The sequence below is a fragment of the Ischnura elegans genome, chromosome 9, assembly GCF_921293095.1.
Source record: "Ischnura elegans chromosome 9, ioIscEleg1.1, whole genome shotgun sequence".
NCBI lineage: Eukaryota > Metazoa > Arthropoda > Insecta > Odonata > Coenagrionidae > Ischnura > Ischnura elegans.
The window spans coordinates 86,135,824-86,155,191 of record NC_060254.1 but is presented as its reverse complement, the minus strand read 5'-3'; the positions used below and the strand labels follow the sequence as shown (position 1 = coordinate 86,155,191).

General features: G+C 39.5%; 1 protein-coding gene across 3 annotated transcripts in view; it reads right to left on the bottom strand.

The window, feature by feature from the left end:
• The window catches only part of LOC124165375, a 74,565-nt gene extending 55,633 nt beyond the window's left edge, over positions 1–18,932 (bottom strand). For all 3 annotated transcript variants that reach the window (XM_046542755.1, XM_046542753.1, XM_046542754.1), the window contains exons 1-6: positions 18,759–18,932; positions 18,600–18,665; positions 4,791–4,839; positions 3,815–3,912; positions 3,622–3,702; positions 726–930 (exon numbers count right to left, since the gene is read on the bottom strand). In XM_046542755.1, the coding sequence (XP_046398711.1) occupies positions 726–930; positions 3,622–3,702; positions 3,815–3,912; positions 4,791–4,839; positions 18,600–18,665; positions 18,759–18,785 (526 nt within the window). In that variant the 5' untranslated portion in view covers positions 18,786–18,932. The remainder of the gene's footprint in view (positions 1–725; positions 931–3,621; positions 3,703–3,814; positions 3,913–4,790; positions 4,840–18,599; positions 18,666–18,758) is intronic.
• Positions 18,933–19,368: the final 436 nt, after the last annotated feature.

Sequence of the window (19,368 nt, the reverse complement as noted above, 5' to 3'; positions counted from 1 at the left end):
AAGCCGAATTACCTACGATGGACCAAGCAGGAAAGAAATAGTCAGTAGAATAACGCACGGTAAGAGGGCTTTCTGCAAAATGAAGAATCTTCTTACAGCTGAGATACATATGGAGCATGTTTCTCTATGAAAGCGAGGTCTGGACGTTGACAGCAGCAGAAAAGTCAAGAGCGGAAGCATTCGAAATGCGGTGCTACCCGAGAATGATGAAGATAAAATGGATCGACTGTGGAAGTAATGAGTAAGTACTAAGAAGAGTGGAAGGAAATAGAAGTTGGTTTTCACGGTTCGATTCTTTGAGACCCATCTCCACTGTAAAAGGTACGAATATTACAAAAGAGGATACTCAAGTTGGCCTCTAAATGTGTTGTCAACCACCGCGCATTTAAATGGGTTTCCAAAAGTCGCCACTCGCGTCGCTGCCGGACAAATTGAACTGTGTTTCATGAGGAAATACGGTATAATCAGCGATTTTAAACCAAATTTATATACATGATGATGTGATCTATCATATTTATTACTTTTCAAAGCTATTCCTAACATTTAAAAGCACTATACTGCAAAATATTGAATAAAAGTGGATCAAATTGCACCAATCACCGCGCCGCGGACATTTTTGAAAACCGATTAAAATGCGACCAAAGTGGGAACAGAAATCAGCCTTCTATGGGGTGTAATTGGGCATCCTCTACGCAGTGCCCTCGGGAAATGGTATCGGAACTTACACTTCAGTATTGGTGGGACGACCGTGAGGAAGACTGTGGTGTCGAACGTAATGTTCTGCGTCAATGAGAAGGAGCAGGAGGTGGCGTTACTGGAGGCCGTGGCGTCTGGGGAGGCGGAGTCGCTTTCCGGTGGGGGCGGCGCTTCCCCGGGCGCCGTCTCTGAGCTGACCTCCACCAGGCAACTGCCCTTCCGCTGGTGCGGGTACTGAAGCGAGGAGACGAGAGAAGCCAATAAGTAAAGATAGACGAGGACAAAAATAAATATAACTGGCGTAATTATTGAAACACCTTATGAACATTCTGTTCTGATTTAAAAAATAAACTTTGCACAAATTTTTAACAAAAATTCTCGTTCATTGAAGTCCGGATGCATACAGCTGAGAACAAAAAACAGGTCGTCTACAAACTTAGAGTGAAAATACGTACATATTTTATTTTTTTTAATTTACCCAATTGAAACTAGGAACCAATCTTATTGTTAAACATGAGTGGTTTGGAAGCCAAGGGGAAAAAGTGATTTATTTTTTCTATACACAGTTAGGTACACAAATTAGGTATAGAAAACAAACGAGATTGACTATATATTTAGTAGTGCATTTGATTTTACTTGATATCAGCACAGAACTGAGACTCACTCGTATCCCTTGGCAACCAAGTTTTTGTGTATTTCTTCTAAAGGCCTGTTTACACGATACATTAACACGTACGAGTTAATGTCCGTTTGCGTGATTTTTGTGGACCGGAACCGAACGTGTACGAATGCATGAACCAAATTAGAACAGGTTCTATTTTCTGTGCATGCATTCGCACAAGTTGGGTGGTTACACGGTGCATTTTGGCGTTCATTCTCTCGTTCATACATTTAGACATTAACTCGTACGTGTTGATGTAACGTGTAAACAGACCTTAACAATTAACTTCACCAAACTCTGTTGAGGAAAGAAATCACTTGCACCCCTTGGCTTCTCAATACTTCATATTAAAGCTTGTTAAAGTTGCATTAAAATTTCAGGTAACTAAGGAAAAGGCCCTACTACCCACGCATGAACTTCACTCACCTGTGGCTTACAAGGGGAGTGCCAGGGCTGGGAAATGAAGTTCGGAGAGGGACGGCGCGTGTTTGCAGCACTAGCCCATGGTGTTACAATTCCCCAGACATAAGACTAGATAGCCAGCCATTCACGAGAAAAACGCTCCGAAACTTTCAGTCCTACAGTATAGGATTTTTGTTAGGAGTGTCCGAAGGCTTCAAACAAGATTTGAACCTGGGTCCCTACGGTCAGCAGCCAAGTCTTCAACTAACTATGCTCCCATATCCCCTCCTACACACCATACACCGTTAAAAAAACGGTGACACTCAAACCAGTGAGCAAAGATTGTCACTAGACAGAAATTCAAAAATGATCCATCTCTTAAAAGTTAAAACATAGGTTAATTTACCGCACAAAATCATTATCACGGCACCTTTAACGGGGCACATTCTTAATGGAACTATGCACTACTGTATCAATGATCTCTTGAGGCAAAAAATATTTCGTTAGGAAAGTTACCAGAGTGTTTAATTTTTGATACGGATATTGAACTTTCGGCCGAAGGGAATTTGGTGAGACCGTATCCCAAAGGAGTGGGTTGATGGGTATGGGAAAATGGGTCGGACCGTTAGGATCGTTTGACACACGATTCCATTCGGCACTGTAATTTTTCGATTCGTTTTGCTTTGTCGTCGAATACGAATTAACCTCTTTACCCGCGCGCGATTCCTAATAAGGTTTTTATTGACCACTATCGCGTTAATTGCTCATTTTGCAATTTTGTTTTCATGTTTACTGTTATTTCCCAGTTGCAAGACAACGATATGATTCTAATTTATTGTAATCATTATTTAATGCTCACCAGTGTTTTTGGAGATGTTACCCCGTGATGCGCATCAAGTCCCAGGAAAATGTTTTAATGACACTTTTATTGTTAGTTTAAGTACCCATTAAAAGTTTTCAGAGATTTTGAAAAAAAATTATTCATGCTCATCATCATCATCACCACGGGTCAACAATCCTTAAGGTGCGTTTACACTGTGTAACATGTTATATATAACTTGTTTTACATATCATGCTACACAGTGTAAAGTTACCTTAAGATTGGTTTGACGCAGCTCCCCACTCAATTTTTCCATCAGCTAATAATTTCACACCTACGTATTTCTTTTTTTTCATATCCTTCTTTACCAGTTCCATTAATTTCATTGCAGGTCTTCCTTCTCCGTACTTGCCATTTACTTTCTCCTCGAAAATTGTCTTCATCTGGCTATCATCTCTCAAGATGTGGTCGATAAGGTTATTCCGTCTTCTACGAGGTATATTCAAATTCTAAAGCCTCCGATTTTTTTTCTCCAAATAGGATACAACTAGAAACAGGCGGATTGCTTTCAAATGAGCACGCATTCTTTGCTAACACGTGAAAGAGATTGCTGAAATTTAGAACAGAGAGAACTCTTACGGCAGCGGCTAGAATGAGAACTGTTTAAGATACTTGAAGTGACGCTTTCCTTGCACGAACAGCGTGCAATCATTCGTTCTCTGAATTTCCATGGTTTGACACCATTTGAAATTCATTGACAGTTGAAGGAGGCATGTGGTGATGTGGTCATGGATGGACAAAATCCAACAAAAATTTAATCAAATCAACACTCCCAGAGAGAAGGGAGCCCTCCACGCCTGATACGTTAACATACTAACAAGATGATTTGTACTAAGTACTTTATAGCCAAACTAACACGGAACCAAGATTATCATATTAGAAACCTAGCAATCTGTTGAAATGTATGCAATGGTATAAAAATAATTCACAGCAACATAATCGAAATTTATATCGTAAATGAGAGAAAAATAAAGGAACTCACCAAAGTAGGATAAAGAAGATGTACATCACTGCTGCTGCCTTGAGTTAGTAGTAAACGTTGACTCGAAACAAGCTTCATGTGCTGCAAGGAAAAAAAGGAAATGACGAAAGGTATCCAATAACTAGCGGGAATCTATATCTCACCATCAACAGTTAGATATAAATATATAAATTAATTCTATCCACACACTAACTTCACAGTCAGTCTCGTTTCTCTGAACAATCTCACAACATTGGACCATAGATGCTGACACAATCACTGGACTCAATCCTTCGTTTTCCACAGTAAAACCTGAAACAAATACACACACATACGTTAAATGCACGAAATTTCTAATTTATAATTCATAGGTCCTTTTCCGTTTTGCCATCTACTTGTCCCCCGATGATTTGTAATGAGGAAGTTCTAAGAAGAGTAGGAGGGAAGAAAAGCCGCATGAAAACGGAAGAAGACCGAACAACCTTATAGGCCTCATCTTGAGACATGATGGCCAGATGAAGACAATGATCGAGGGACAAGCGGACAGCGAGAACGGAAAAGGAAGACCTCGAACAAAACACATGGAAGAGGTAAAGAAGGATATGAAAAAGAGGAACTACGTAGGTGTGAAAAGATAGGAGAATTGAGTACAGAGCTGCGTCAAACAAATCTTACGATTGTTGGCCAGTGACGATGATGAGGTCCTTAAATAGCATACCCCAATAAAGCTAAGACAAAACAAACTAAGTGTAATAGAAGGACTTACAAAAAATATTGGGGGGACCCAAACCAGGGATCTTGCCCCGAGAAATTTTATAAGTATTGGGTTTTAAGTTTTTTAAGAATTTTAGAAGAGTCATATGATCAATATCAGAACCCTGATAACTCGAATCTCGATATCTGAACACTCCGGAGAAAATCGACAAGCCTGTCACATTTTTTTCTCACACCCATAACAAATTTTTTAGGGGGCTCGGGCCCCCTCAGGCCCCATAGAGTCGGCGCCACTGTGTAATGGAAAATGCAAACTACAGAAACCATTATCAATAAAATCAAAGACTTGAGTATAATAAATAAGAATGGGTATAAGATAAACTATAAATAAGTATAACCCAAGAAAAATAGACGGAGGGTCATTTTAAATTCAACATGCAAAATAGGCCCGAATTGAGCGAAGACAAATTACTTACGAAATACGATGCCTATGTCACCCCGTTCCAATGGCTTTACTGCAGCCTCCTGCGGAAGAATAGGAACAAAATTATTTCACAACATCATATTTTGACTAAATTTATGTTCATTGTTGCTTCCTAGCAGGAGTCAACTGGATTTTTAAAAACAGACAAAATTATTGAGGCGTAAAATATCATGGAGCAAGATAATAACGAAATAAAGTAGCCTTTTGGTAAAAATTCGAAATGACAAAAGATCAGACCAATTCTAAAATAACAGAAATCAAATTCAAGGTCTTCAATCTATTAGGCCTGCGTTACTGAACAGTAGGGAAATGTACCACGAACATCACATTCTTCGTATGATCTCAGGTTTACCCGGCGTATCAGTTGCAGAAAAGTTTCTCGGGTTTTCCACCGGTTGATGTCGTCCATGTCTCCCGACGTTTCGATCAGCGACTTGCTGATCATCCTCAGGGGATCTTCCGAATGCCGTTCTTCGAAATTGGTCCAGTATATATACACCCCATCCGTGGTCAGATGTAACCTGATTGGTTCACGCATGTTGTGCTTTTCCCGCCATTTTTGTTGTATACAAGGGACTTCATTATTGGTATCTCATAAGGATGATCAGCAAGTCGCTGATCGAAACGTCGGGAGACATGGACGACATCTACCGGTGGAAAACCCGAGAAACTTTTCTGCATCACATTCTTTGATTTGATTTTTATGAATCTAAAACGCAAGCATTTAATGAAAACCAATCTACCGAGATAACAGAGAAAAATAGGCACATTTTAAGCTTGTCAGGACTCTGAGGTGTGCGAAAGGGAATCCATTTTTTTTCGAAACTCTAGAATAAGATTTCTAGGTAACACTGGAAAGCCTGAGTTCCGCATGATTTCTTGTGGTGAAATTTCCTCATGAAATTTTGGTACAGATCACTTTTCAAAATACCTGCTGGAAGAGAAATAGGTTCATCGCACATCTTTAAGTTTAAAAAACAAATCCACTAAGCTCAATAAAAATACTTATCCGATTCTCATTCCATTTTTTAGAATCCATTCTGCAGATATTTTTTTCATCAATTCTTTCTCTCACGTTTTGGGTAATATTCAATTATAAGCGAGATTTTTTAACAGTTAAGTTTACTAAAAAGAGTGATATACGAGGCGTGTTTTTAAAGTAAGTACCGTTTTGACATTAAAAAAACAAGTCAATTTTTTTCAAAAGTAATTTATTCACTTGAAAGGCCATGCTTTACTTTACTTTTCTACATAATTCCCATTACTATTGAGGCATTTATCGTATCTTGGGACCAGATTTCGTATGCCATCGTCAAAGAAGCTTGCCGCCTGATTAGGCAACCACTGCTTCACGGTCGTTTTCACTTCGCCATCATCGGAATGGCGCTAACCAGCCAGATGCTTCTTCAAGTGCATAAACAAATGGTAGTCGCTCGGCGCTATAAGTCGCTCGGCGCTTTATAGATCGGGACTGTATGGAGGGTGGTTTAATTGTTCCCAGCCAAAAGAAGTGATAAGGTCTTCTGTTCGATTTGCTGTGTGTGGACGGGCATTATCGTGGAGCAAAACGACACCTGCACTCAGCATGCCACGCCTTTTGTTTTGAATAGCGCGGCGCAGTTTTTGTAAAGTCGCACAGTACGCTGTTGCATTGATTGTGTCGCCGCAAGTCAAAAAATCGACCAGCAACACACCCTTAATGGCGGGACAGCGCCATTCCGATGATGACGAAGTGAAAACGACCGTGAAGCAGTGGTTGTCTAATCAGGCAGCAAGCTTCTTTGACGATGGCATACAAAAGCTGGTCCCAAGATACTATAAATGCCTCAATATTAATGGGAATTATGTAGAAAATTAGAGTAAAGTATGGCCTTTCAAGTGAATAAATTATTTTTGAAAAAAAGTTACTTGTTGTTTTTTTATGTCAAAACGGTACTTACTTTAAATACATGCCTCGTAAAAAATAATTTTCATAGGGCATATGCTTAGTCCTCTGATGTGAGAATAGGGTGGTTTCCTATTTTTTTAAATTGCCTAAATCGAAAGATTATTACTCCTGGAGTACGTATTTCACGCTTTTAGATTTTTAAATGACGATATCTATTTTTCGCGATTAAATGAAAAGTGAAATTTTTCAAGCGCGCGAAAACGCAGCGGCTAAGTACGAATGCTGGGAAAAGGCCATGTGACGTCATTCTGGTCCCGACTGCCGACGTGAGGCCACATTGATGCGAGGCTATGAGCGCCAATACTATTTAGGTTGCTAGCAGGTAACAGAATACCCTGCTAGCAGGTAGTTCTTGGCTTAAATAAGGATTATAAATACCCTGCCAAACGAAGGAAACTTTCTGACCATATGCAATTTTAATAAGAAAGTATTGTATATTATGTGTAAAACCAAATAATGTGTATATTATGAATACACTAACGGTGGGTAACGAATCGCAAACAATGCCTTTCGTTTTCTTTGATGAAGGAAACTACCCTATTGTTCATATCATCTGAATGAATCTGTGATTTTCCAATGTTTCCAACGAAGGATGGGAAAGTACGAAGCCGAACAGGATCACTAGAGCAAGCAATGCTCCGCGAGTTTAATCCTTTGCTGCATTTTGTATCATATACTATACAGTAAACTCATTGCCGGTTATTCTGAAAGGCACAATTATTCCTCTCTAACGTATGGTGTATCAGATATGACGTTAAACTATTTGGTTCTCGATACAGTCAGTAGGTGCCAAAGGCGATCAGCTCCTAATTATGTTGATGGAAGTCAGCTCCCCACATGTGAAACGACTAAGAGGATTTGCCCGAGTGGTATCTAGGCATGCAATTATTATGGGTACAGGCGCCAATGAGAAGTTTTCAATGAATTTGTGAAATGAAAACCTTTTGAGGAAAAATGCCAAATCTGTGATACATATCCATTTAATGTAAAAATTGTCTATAACCATAATGTATCATATGTGTAACATATTAAAAATTCTCCTTAAAAATTAAAAAATAATGAGGTAGATATGACAAAGCTAAATGTTAGAATAAGGAGTAGTACTACTAGAACGGTGATTCATAACACAAGAAAATTCCATAATGTAATGAGTACAGCAATTGAAGCGTTTCTAGATATATTCCGTAGAGAAAAAAATTAGGCATGTATTTATAAATTCATGCAGTTAAGAGTTACATTATTCGACACCAAATGGTTAACAAACAGGAAAAGGGACTGTCTTAGTCGTAGAAGTCTCAATTTTACGATTTCCCTCAGTGGAATCTAAGTATCTTCGGGAAAACCAGTCTAAAGACAGTGCCAAGGGGACTGCATAGAGGAGACCCAATTTCATCCCTCAAAAGGTTGACTTCTGTGGCCACTTCGGTCGCATTTCAATAGGTTTTCAAAAATGTCCGCGTGATGAGTGCAATGCAATCCACTTTTTTAGAATATAAATTTTTTTGCATTATTTTGTTTGTAATTGCGAGGAAAAGCTTTTAAGAGTGATTAATAGGGTGGTTTCCTATTATTTTTTTATTGCCTAAATCGAAAGATTATTACTCCTGGAGTACGTATTTCACGCATTTAGATTTTTAAATGACGATATCTATTTTTCGCGATTAAATGAAAAGTGAAAATTTTCTAGCGCGCGAGAACACGACGCGTAAGTATGAATTTCGGGAAATCTCTCCATGTGACGTATTTCTGGTTCCCGCTGCCGCCTTGTGAGGTGACCTCGAGGCGAGTTGAGCGCTGATACGACACAGGCTGCTAGCGAGTAGCTGAGTACCCTGCTGGCTGGTAGCGCTTGGCTTATAAGGATTATTAATACCTTGCCAAATGAAGAAAACTTTCCGACCTTAGCCAGTTGTAATAAGTGATTATTAAGACATGTTTCCCTGAGATCTGCGCCTCATGCATGCATTGGTAACCTCAGACGACGTATAACTCCTATCTTCTCGTATAGAAACTAGGTCCCTGTGACGTCACGTGGAGTGGCACCGCATGGGCGCCAATCTGGCCCTTTTCAAATGAGGATAAAAATGGACCACTGTCATTCGTCTAAACCGATATTTCTAAAACGAAATAATTTGTATATTATGAATACAGTAATGGTTGGTAACGAATCGCAATCAATGACTTTCGTTTTCTTTGATGAAGGAAACTACCCTATTCGATAAATCACAACAACGTGCAGTGGCGGATCTATGGGGGGGCTAAGGGGGCTATACCCCCCCCTTGGGTATCCAATTTACACTAGATAGAATGGACATTTTCTTCGAACCCCCACTACTGCTAGGATTATTCCCACTTAGCCCACCCCCCCTTGTCCTTATCCTGGATCCGCCACTGACAACATGTATGTAAATTTCGGTTATCACCCCAAGTTATACCATATTTCCCTGTGAAATTCGTATCACTTTGTCCGTCAGCGACTTTTGTGGACCCATTTAAATGCGCGATGGGTGGCAACACATTTAGAGGCAGACTTGAGTATCCTCTTTTGCAAAATTCGTGGACGGTGCTTTTGTCGAGGGGTATTATTTATTTGAGCTTCACGCAATCATCTTTAAATTTTCACGGCAAAAAGTGTACAATCCTGTCATCGTTAGTCTGCTTCTTCAGTAGTTACTTTTACTTCATTATTTTCTCGGCTAGACAAAACTTTTAAATAATGATAAAGCTAAATGCTAGAATAAGTAATAGTACTACTAGATCGGTGAGTCATAACACAAGGAATATCCATAATTTTCCGCTACCATTGGACGCGAGTTCTTTGGGACGTGCAGTTCTGCTAATATTCAAACGTTTAGCTGAGTTATAATACCCGATTTTCCGGGCTGTTTGATGCATCTGGTATTTACTTTTATTTTATTATGAACACACGCACCATAACTTAAATATCTTCTGAAATAAATTTCATAATAACAATGGCATCACTATTTTTCCAATTAAATACATCATCTTAAAAATTTTCAGGGCATACAATAATGCCTTCGTCCACATATGCCTACATATCAATTATTAACATATGATTTATATTTATAGATGCATATGTTTATAGTTATACCCTAATATATGCAAGTTTTAAACGAGTGATACGTCCAAGAAAAAAAGGTTTAAAAATGACCGTTCGAGCGAGCGTGATGCGTCCTATTAATTTCTCTTCGAGATTTGAGGATAGAAAAAAAGACGACGAAAAGGGCCTCGATGGCTGTTGGACTCTCCCTGAGCAGTCCGCCACTTGCCTTCTCCAAAGTAAACCACGAGAATGGGAAAGGGTGAAGCTTGAGAAACATCAAACAAGGCTTTCGCTTGCTTCTGAGCGTACGTCAGTCAAGGGGCTCAAGTTGATTGTTTGCAAATTGGAGGCAAACAATTAGACGTCTTCAAAGAGTTCGAAAGGGATTTGACTTCACCAACCGAACATAATCTGAAAACGGAGAAGGTATCTGCACTCGCTTACCAATGCTTAGTTCGGATATATATAAAATAATTTGAGATAACTGTAAAGTGAACTACTACGGCCTCGTAGCAACCGGTCCAAACCAGAGTGAAAGTTGTGTCACCCACCCAGATTAATTCCTAGCTAGTAAATTATCTCGTGGTTAAACCCAGAAGAATAAAAAAAAGATATTAGCCCCGTGAAAATTCAGATGTGCGAAATTATGTTTACCGATTATTTACTAGAAAGCTAGTATCTAAGATATAACTAATAACTTCAGGCTTTACTTTGTGAAACCTCTCCATATTGGAAGTAAGGAAATAAAACTTTGTAAGGTTCACTTTTATTTAATTATGGGCACCACCCGGGTTTCGTAACTTGGTTACATCGTCAGGGAGTCACCAGACGATGTCACCAAATTACGAAACCCGGGTCGTGCCCATAATTAAATAACAGTGAACCTTACAAAGTTTTATTTCCTTACTTTTAGTACCTAAGAAGTTGTGATGACTACGAATTCTAACGATCGCTGAGTAATGATAAATTTGCTAGGAAGGAAGTCCGATTCAATACTTAACAAATTACCGGACGAGTTATTTAATACTGATTATGGGCATACATAAAATTACGCCTTAATAGTCACAATTGTAACTAGTGTTTGAAAGGCAAAACAGAAATAACCGTAGCTCAAAATCCACGGATTCTGTCTCTCAGCGAAGGAACTCATGCGTAATAAATATGGCTAATGTTATCAACATAACCTCACATTATTATCAATACTTAAGTAACGTAAGTATGTAATCTTATACGCAGGGGTGCCCACTTACAAAAATATTGGGGGGGACCAAACCGGGGACCTTGCCCCGGTAAATTTTATAAGTAGTGAATTTTAAGTTTTTTAAGCATTTTAGAAGAGTCATATGATCAACATTAGAACCCTGATCACTCGAATCTCGATATGTGGACATTCCGGGGAAAATTGACTAGCCTGACACATTTTTTCCTCACATCTGTAACGAATTTTTGGGGGGGCTCGCGCCCCCTCAGGCTCCATGGAGTCGGCGCCACTGCTTATACGTAAGTAACTAGTTGTAGAACTTATGGTATTACAACTAGTTACATCAAATACTTATTGCTATACCGTGAGCACTATTCTCCTTCTCTCGTTGAACAATATCCTAGGCTAAATAGCTGATGTGAAAAGCTGAATGGAGTCCATTAAGAAGCGCTGAATGAAACGCAAACCGCTGCGCTGACAATGTAATTATGAACCGACCAAAAAAGTATTGCAAGAATCTATAGTACCACGCAATTTCCTAAGGCTAAATAGGCACTTTCGATAAATACCACATAACCTATGCCAACTTATCCGCATCCCATAAAACCATTTAATATTTCTTCAAACTAAAAATCTGGTAGAGAGAAACGGGAAAAAAAAGATATTAATGCGAGCAACAATCGGCATTAAAAGATACGCTGTATGTTAACCAACATTAAATTAAATCGATGCTTAAAATTCATGAAAGGAAGACAAAACATAAAATGGTTGCAAAAAATAAATAAATACAGATAAATAATTCCCTATGTCTATCCTTAGGATTACATATGCATATTAAACTGTAAGGCCTAGGTAAATGCAGAGCATATATTTGATCATTTAACTCCTTTGGTAATTTTAGAGTGAATAGGTTAAAATTATAATCGATAAATTATTCACTACAACACCTCGTTGGTTCGCAAAACTTGTTCATTTTCTATTGTAGTAATTCGTGCCTGCAATTCTTAGTGTGCCATTAAGGATGCTAACATGTATATTAAGATCGGCTGTGATCGTACGATAAGGTGGAGGGGTATCGAGTTGTAGTTGTAGCTACAGTGTTGGCTTCACACCACGTGGACCAGAGATAAATTCCCGGCGGAGGAAAAAAAAATTATCAGAGGTTACCCGATCCCACTGGAAGGTTGTCCGGATGGCAACTCAATTGCACCACTCCGTCCGTCGGATGGGACGTTAAGCTGTGATCTCCTTGGCGCCTATCGTTATGACTAGCGAAAATTGAGTTTTCTTTTTCTTGGTCTTAATTTTTAACGTTGATTAGTGTCTTGGAGTGTAGGTCTTTAATAATTAAATGCAAAGTTTTTGACCAACGTTTCGGTAAGTACATTTTTATACTTGATCAGGACTTTTTTTGCAGTAAACATGATTTGTTTTGATTTGATGAAAATCAAATAATATTATTTGCAAGAAAAGTCCTGTTGATGGTATAATAATCCTTTCTTCCCAATGAGGTAAATGGCTTAAGTTGTTGGTCGCATCTTCCAAATGCTATAATACTACAATAGGATAATGGAAAAACTTTCATATTTGGGCCGAAGCGGGCGTTCCTTTCAACAACGTATCTCGGCCCTCGGGTCGAACTCATTTCCTCCCTTCCCCCCTTCTTTCCCGCCTCGCACCAGCCGTCCCACAACGCAAACGTCACTCACCGCTGCGAACGGCGCCGCGGCAAGGAATGGAACTCGGCTGCGAGGACGCCAAACAGAGGGAGGAAATTACAGGGGATTCTGACAAGGCCGGATGAGGGCTGCGCGAGGACTCGACAGGGGGGAAGGGGGAGAGTTGTGCAGAGGAGAGGGGGCTTGGAGTGTAGGGTGATGTCTTCTGCAGAGGGGAGGGGGAAAAGACGCAGTTCTCCCTCGTTCAGATTACTATAGGGTAGTTACCTTCATAAAAGAAAACGAAAGGCATTGATTGCGATTCGTTATCCACCATTATTGTATTCATAATATATACATTATTTGGTTTTAGAAATCCCAGTTTAGACGAATGTTAACGGTCAATTTTAACCGCATTTGAAAAAGGCCAGATTGGCGCCCATGCGATTCCACTCCACGTGACGTCACAGGGGCCTAGTTTCTATACGAGTAGATAGGAGTTTTACATCGTCTGAGGTTACCAATGCATGCATGAGGCACAGAGCTCAGGGAAACATCTCTTAATAATCACCTATTAAAATTGCCTAAGGTCGGAAAGTTTCCTTCGTTTGATAGTGTATTAATAATCAGGGGCGGATCCAGTATTTCTTTCTTGGGGGAGCACAAGCAAGGCCGTATCCAGGATTTTGTTCGTGAGGGGGGCACAAAGATACCCCATAATACAAAACGAACGCAATTATAACGGTACTGTATTAAAAATCTTGCATACTTTTTAAGGGTCTGGGGGGGGGGCGTGCCCCCGTGCCCCCCCCCCCCTTAAAACCGGCCTATGTTAATAATCATTATTTGAGCCCAGCGCTACCTGCTAGCAGTGTACTCTACACTACCGCCCTGCTCGGCAGGAAGCAGCCTTCATCGTAGCGGCGTTCATAGCCTCGCACCCTGGTAGCCACACACAGCAGCAGTCAGACGTCACACGGGCTTTTCCCAGCATTCATACTTAGCCATCGCGTTTTCGCTTGAAAATTTTATCTTTTCATTTAATCCCGTCATTCAAAAATCTGAAAGCGTGAAATATGTACTCCAGGAGTAATAATCTATTGATTTAGGCAATAAAAAAATAATGGGGAACCACCCTATTGTTCCACCGATCGTAGGAAGTATTCGCGCATTCACACCACGACGGTAACATCGATGTTGATCTGTTCTGCCCTCCAGTGCTGAAATGTAAAGTGAACGAGAAACTGACGGTTAGCAAAGCCGTAGAGTTATGTAGGGATAATAAATTGCAGTGTTCAACGTATATTTAACAAATAATTCTTCTTCCGTCCATATACTTCCTTGCTGGAAGAACTCCATGAAAAAAATATTGAGCGATACGAGCTTCACAAACTTTTCGTCTTCCTCTTCGCGCCTACCCATCGTAATATGGTAACATCCGTAACTACGTGTACTATTGTCCGAACATGCAATCATAATTCTGCCAACCATCGCATCGCTCGGACGATCACTGGAACGGAACGTAATCTGTACGAGGCATCCCGCCGGGACAATCGGTCTTGAGCGACCGTACATGCGCGATCGAAATCTTATGTGAGATCGATTGATGAACGGAATCACCTCGACGAACGATACCAAGGGGACTGCGAAATCCATCGCATGGATTGTTACTGTAATAGCCGAATAGCCGAAACCGGTAATAAAATAGAAACTTTGTGAATTTTGTGGAAGTAACAAAGAGTTTTTCATTATGAAAATTGACAAGCCTGAAACATTTTTTCCTCACACCCATAACGAATTTTTGAGGGGGCTCGGGCCCCCTCAAGCCCCATGGAGTCGGCGCCACTGGACAGGTCATATGAAGAAGGTTAAAGAACTTGAATGACAGCATATAGTGGCGCAAATTTGTCAAAACCCTGTTGTTATGGTTTTAAAGATAAGCCCTGACACCTCTTTCCATCTGTCAGGGAACAAGTGAAGGAAAAATCTCCTTAAAGGAAAAACCCGATAAGGTAAGGCCCAATAGAACAATTAAGTCATAAGTATATTTTAAACCCTAAACAAGAAAATTTCAAAATAAATATAATAAACTAACATTCACCAAGATGAACCTTATGAACATTACAAGAAATAACTTTCTAAAGCACCGTGAGTGCAGCACCAACCAACAAGACTTCCTTTTCCCATGCTTGTCAGAACAAGCAACCAGTCCACTGCGAGGCTGTCAAAGCTAGAGAGAGCAAAGATTCAGTGGCGACGGAGGGTGAAGCTTTAGGGGATGAGACAGCTGCTACATGTGTTCGTTCAAAGGACTGCTATTTAAGTGTTGAACTTCTGGTATGGAAGGATTGGAATCAAAGATCGGAGACAGGAATCGGAGGCAGGAGTTCTTAGACTCTGAACATTTGTGTCGAATCCCTTTGAACAAGGCAGGAGGCAGGAGTTCTTAGACTCTGAACATTTGTGTCGAATCCCTTTGATCAAAATTCCTTTGAGCCAAAATCCTCAGCATGAAAAGTCCTTCACATAAAAGTCCTGAGGTTAAGTCTGCAAATCCATATTTCAGCACAGGAAAAATTGTCCAATGAGGGTAGATTTTTAATTGAAAATTTATGGGGATAGGAGAGTACTTTTAAAAAATACCACAATATACTGCTAAACTTTCTTCCTATAATTTTGACAGGTCTTAGTACTTGACGGTGTGTTTGTGTTTGTTACATTTGCTCAAAATGATTAATTTTTAGCATAAAATGCATTGCCAAACCAAAATAATTTGAAGTCAGGAAAATTTGAAGCAGCAGAGAAAATAATTCTAGAGTAAAGTTTCTACATGTATCTATGAGTAATTGGGGTTCACACATTTAATTGATTATAAAGACATGTGTATTAAGCCAATAGAGACCTGCTTACAGCGGGAAACTTAAATATGGATGTAAAGAAACAATTTATAAGAACCTACATCTGGAGTATGCTCCTATACGGAAGTGAGGCATGGACAATGACCACAGCGGAGAAAGCAAGGATAGAGGCCTTTGAAATGTGGTGCTACAGAAGAATGATGAAAATCAAATGGATCGACCGAGTTAGTAACGAGGAAGTCCTAAGAATGGTAGGAGAGAAGAGAAGCCTCATGAAAACCTTAATAAGAAGACGGAACAACCTTATAGGCCACATCTTGAGACACGATGGCCTGATGAAGACAATCACCGAAGGACAGGTGGAAGGCAAGAATGGAAAAGGAAGACCTCGAACAAAATATATGGAACAAGTAAAGAGAGATGTGAAAGAGAAAAAATACGTAGGAGTGAAAAGATTAGCTGATAGGAGAACTGAGTGGAGAGCTGCGTCACACCAATCCTAGGATTGTTGACCAGTGATGATGATGAATATATGCATAGTTTAAGACCCCTCATTTATTCCTTGATTTGTGGATAGATTTGGGATCTACCAAACTTACTTAGAAGAATATCAAAATTTTAAATCATAAATGAGAGAAGAGCAAGACATTGAACAAGTAAATCAGATTAGATTAGGATTTTTCCTTTCTTATAACAACTTCCGTGTGCTTCATAACATGCTGTAACTATATAGTTCAAAGGCAAAAAGGTATACATAATGGCAGTATGTTTTCTCTCACAATGCCTTTGGAAGACAAGAAATAAGGACCTATATTTATTGGTTTTCAGACTAAACTCAAGCAGATTTTGTATGAACTCACCACTGGTGTATTGAAGGATGCAATGGAATACTGAAGAAGATAGGGGATGCATGTGACAGTATATAAGATTTCCTTAATGATTCAGATACTTGGGGGTGAGAAAAGTTACATTTAGAGGCAGAGAGCACTTAGTAACAACCAAAATCGGTCAAAAAGGGCACTCAAAGTGAGGTGCCTTTGTATATGTGAGTTTAGTACATAATTAGTTTAGGCACCACAGAATAATGAGGCAATATACCTAAGGATTACTTGCAAGGATAACATAGATAGCTTCAAGTCATGCTCGGGAACTAGGCCAGAATGCCAAATTTCTTTTAATTTTGTCAGAGGTGACGTCTGTAAAGGACTGGGACATCTCAAGGCATTGTGCAGGATGAGTAGAGAAGCAAATGAACTAAAAAGGATATCTTATCAACATTTTTACAAGGGAGGAGAGGGTTATTCTGAAAGGCACCACTCTTTGTCCTATGCTGATGATTTTGATCTTTCTTTGTTTAATTTCAGTAGGTACTATGATTAGCAGGATGGACCCTTGATATGCAGAAGTTATAATCAAAGGAAAATCTCAAAAAATGGAATTGGAGGGGATCAGGTTGGTGTGGTGGCCAGAGTGTTGGGTTCCCGACCCGTGGGCTTGGGTTCAAATCCTGGTGGTGGCAGAGAATTTTCAGAGACTGCCCGCTTGGATGCTATGTGAAGGACACATCACGTGCAACATTCTGCCCATTGGATGGGACGTTGAGCCAAGGTCCCCTTGGCACCTTTCGTTAAGAGCAGGCTAATGCCAATGCCAGGTTTCTCTCCACCCTTCCTTACCAACCCTTCCTTCATGGCACAAATGACCCAAGCTGTCGGTCACCACTTCCAAATACCTACCAACCAATGGAATTGGATTCAGGCCCAGCCATCTCTGCTGACTCAGAATGGTTTCCAAAGAAAAATAGGACATAACTGTAAGAGACTACATTTCCCACTTCAACAGGAATTCATCACATTATCCCTCTCCACAGATATGTTCGCACACAGCCAATTAATTCTCAGATGGCCCAATGCTTCCAAAGGTACCTTGAAGGAGTTATTGGACACATCTCTTGTAGATAGCGTGCTATGCATGTTTGCATCTTACTTTAATTCAGCTAGTTGATTGGGGGAGACTATGTAATAGAGAAAGCCATCAACACAAAAATAATCTGTTATTTGCCTATAAGCAATTACACATTCTAGGTAATAAGGTAGAATAATTGTTGATAAGTGTTGGGTCAAGGAAATTCTAGCCAATGACTAGGGCATGATTCGGTTGTAATAACAGCCATGGCTTTCTGATAGCTTGCTGGCTATCAGAAAAATGCTTAAAAATAACAGTAACCAAACATAATGACTGTTCCCTGAGAATGGTGCACATTACCAAAAGGTTGGAAATTTCCACCCAGTATGGGCCTCTAAACGTCTAAACTGAGAGTGGGCGTACATTTCATCAATATAATGTTGCATGAGCAGGAAATTATGGTTGATTAGGGAATGGCCGAAATATATCAAGGAGAGATACCTCCGTTATTTACAAAACCATTACTAAATGCTAACTCGATATATAAAGAGCAGATTCATCAGTATACAATCTACGACACTAATGATATATTATTCACTCGAGTAAAATAGAAAGTGAAGCACTGTCGGTTTCAACTTGGTTGATGTTGGATGCATGGCATTATAGGCGTGTCATTGCAGATAATTTCTGTTCATTGCGATGCCTATGGTTTGTCGTTTGTTCTTGTATTTTGTGATGCTATCAAGATAAAATAACCACAGTTGATTCATTAGATAGGTGTATGAACAGTAATTATGACATGCTCAATGTCAATTACTGACTAAAAAATAAGGCAGAGAAACCAATGTCCCCCATTGACCGAGTCACAGTCTTAACAATTCTTTGTTTAGAATATGACTTGCGTCAGACCGCGGCATCGTGTCGTGTCACTGTAAATTTCTTATTGCTGCTCTAATTTCTACGATGTTAACGCACTCAATCATTACTAATCAGATGTATTAGGTAAATTCTCGATGCTCTGCTCCCCACGATATTTACGCATTTAATCTAATTTAATCACTTACAGTTCGGCATGTTAATACTCATTACTGGTTCAACATCGAGTACGACCAGAGTAAAAGAAAGATAATTTTAAAAATTTAAGCGGGTCGAAATCAATTCACGTACCTGAATTCGGATGCTACTCTGAACTGGGGCTATCACAACCAAACTTGTGAATAGGAAGACATTAATCTGAAACGGATACCAGAAATTTGTTGACAAGACGTTAACTATACCCAAAAGAATCTTTTCATCCACCAATAAATGAAAACTCCTTGAAGTCACCTCGAGCATTATGGTACACCAGCACATTTCAAATATTCTCTAGGCTTTGTAGCAAAAAATACAATATGAAAGAGGATATACACACACTAACTAATGAATATTCCAAATATCAAATTCGACAACATTCAAAATTCAGTGGAACGGCGCAACCGCGCAACTACGGAATTCAATTGAATTGCACACGAATATTACAATAGTAATGGAGTCCCCTTGGAATTGCAAATGCAGTAGCCCCCTAGCGGCAATATTTTAACTGTGTATACATAGTAACGCAGGTAAAGTTTGAATGGTTTGAACGCAGTCTACGTTATTCATCATGAATTAACGTAGACTTCGGGTTGAAATTTGCCGTAAGCAAATCAATTTTATTTTTCCAATGGAAAATTTTCTAGGATATAATTCTTGCCATCCATATAACACGCACGTTGTTCAAGCAAATATTGAATATTAAAAAACGCCTGTTTTCAATATTGCAATAGCTTCTTTTAATTTATGCTCAACTGCTTTTGCATTTGGGAGAATATGCAGCGAGTATCACGAGGGTTTTAAACTAATTTTAACACCTTCATAATCGAAAAACTTCATTTGTCAAAGAAATATTTCGTAAATT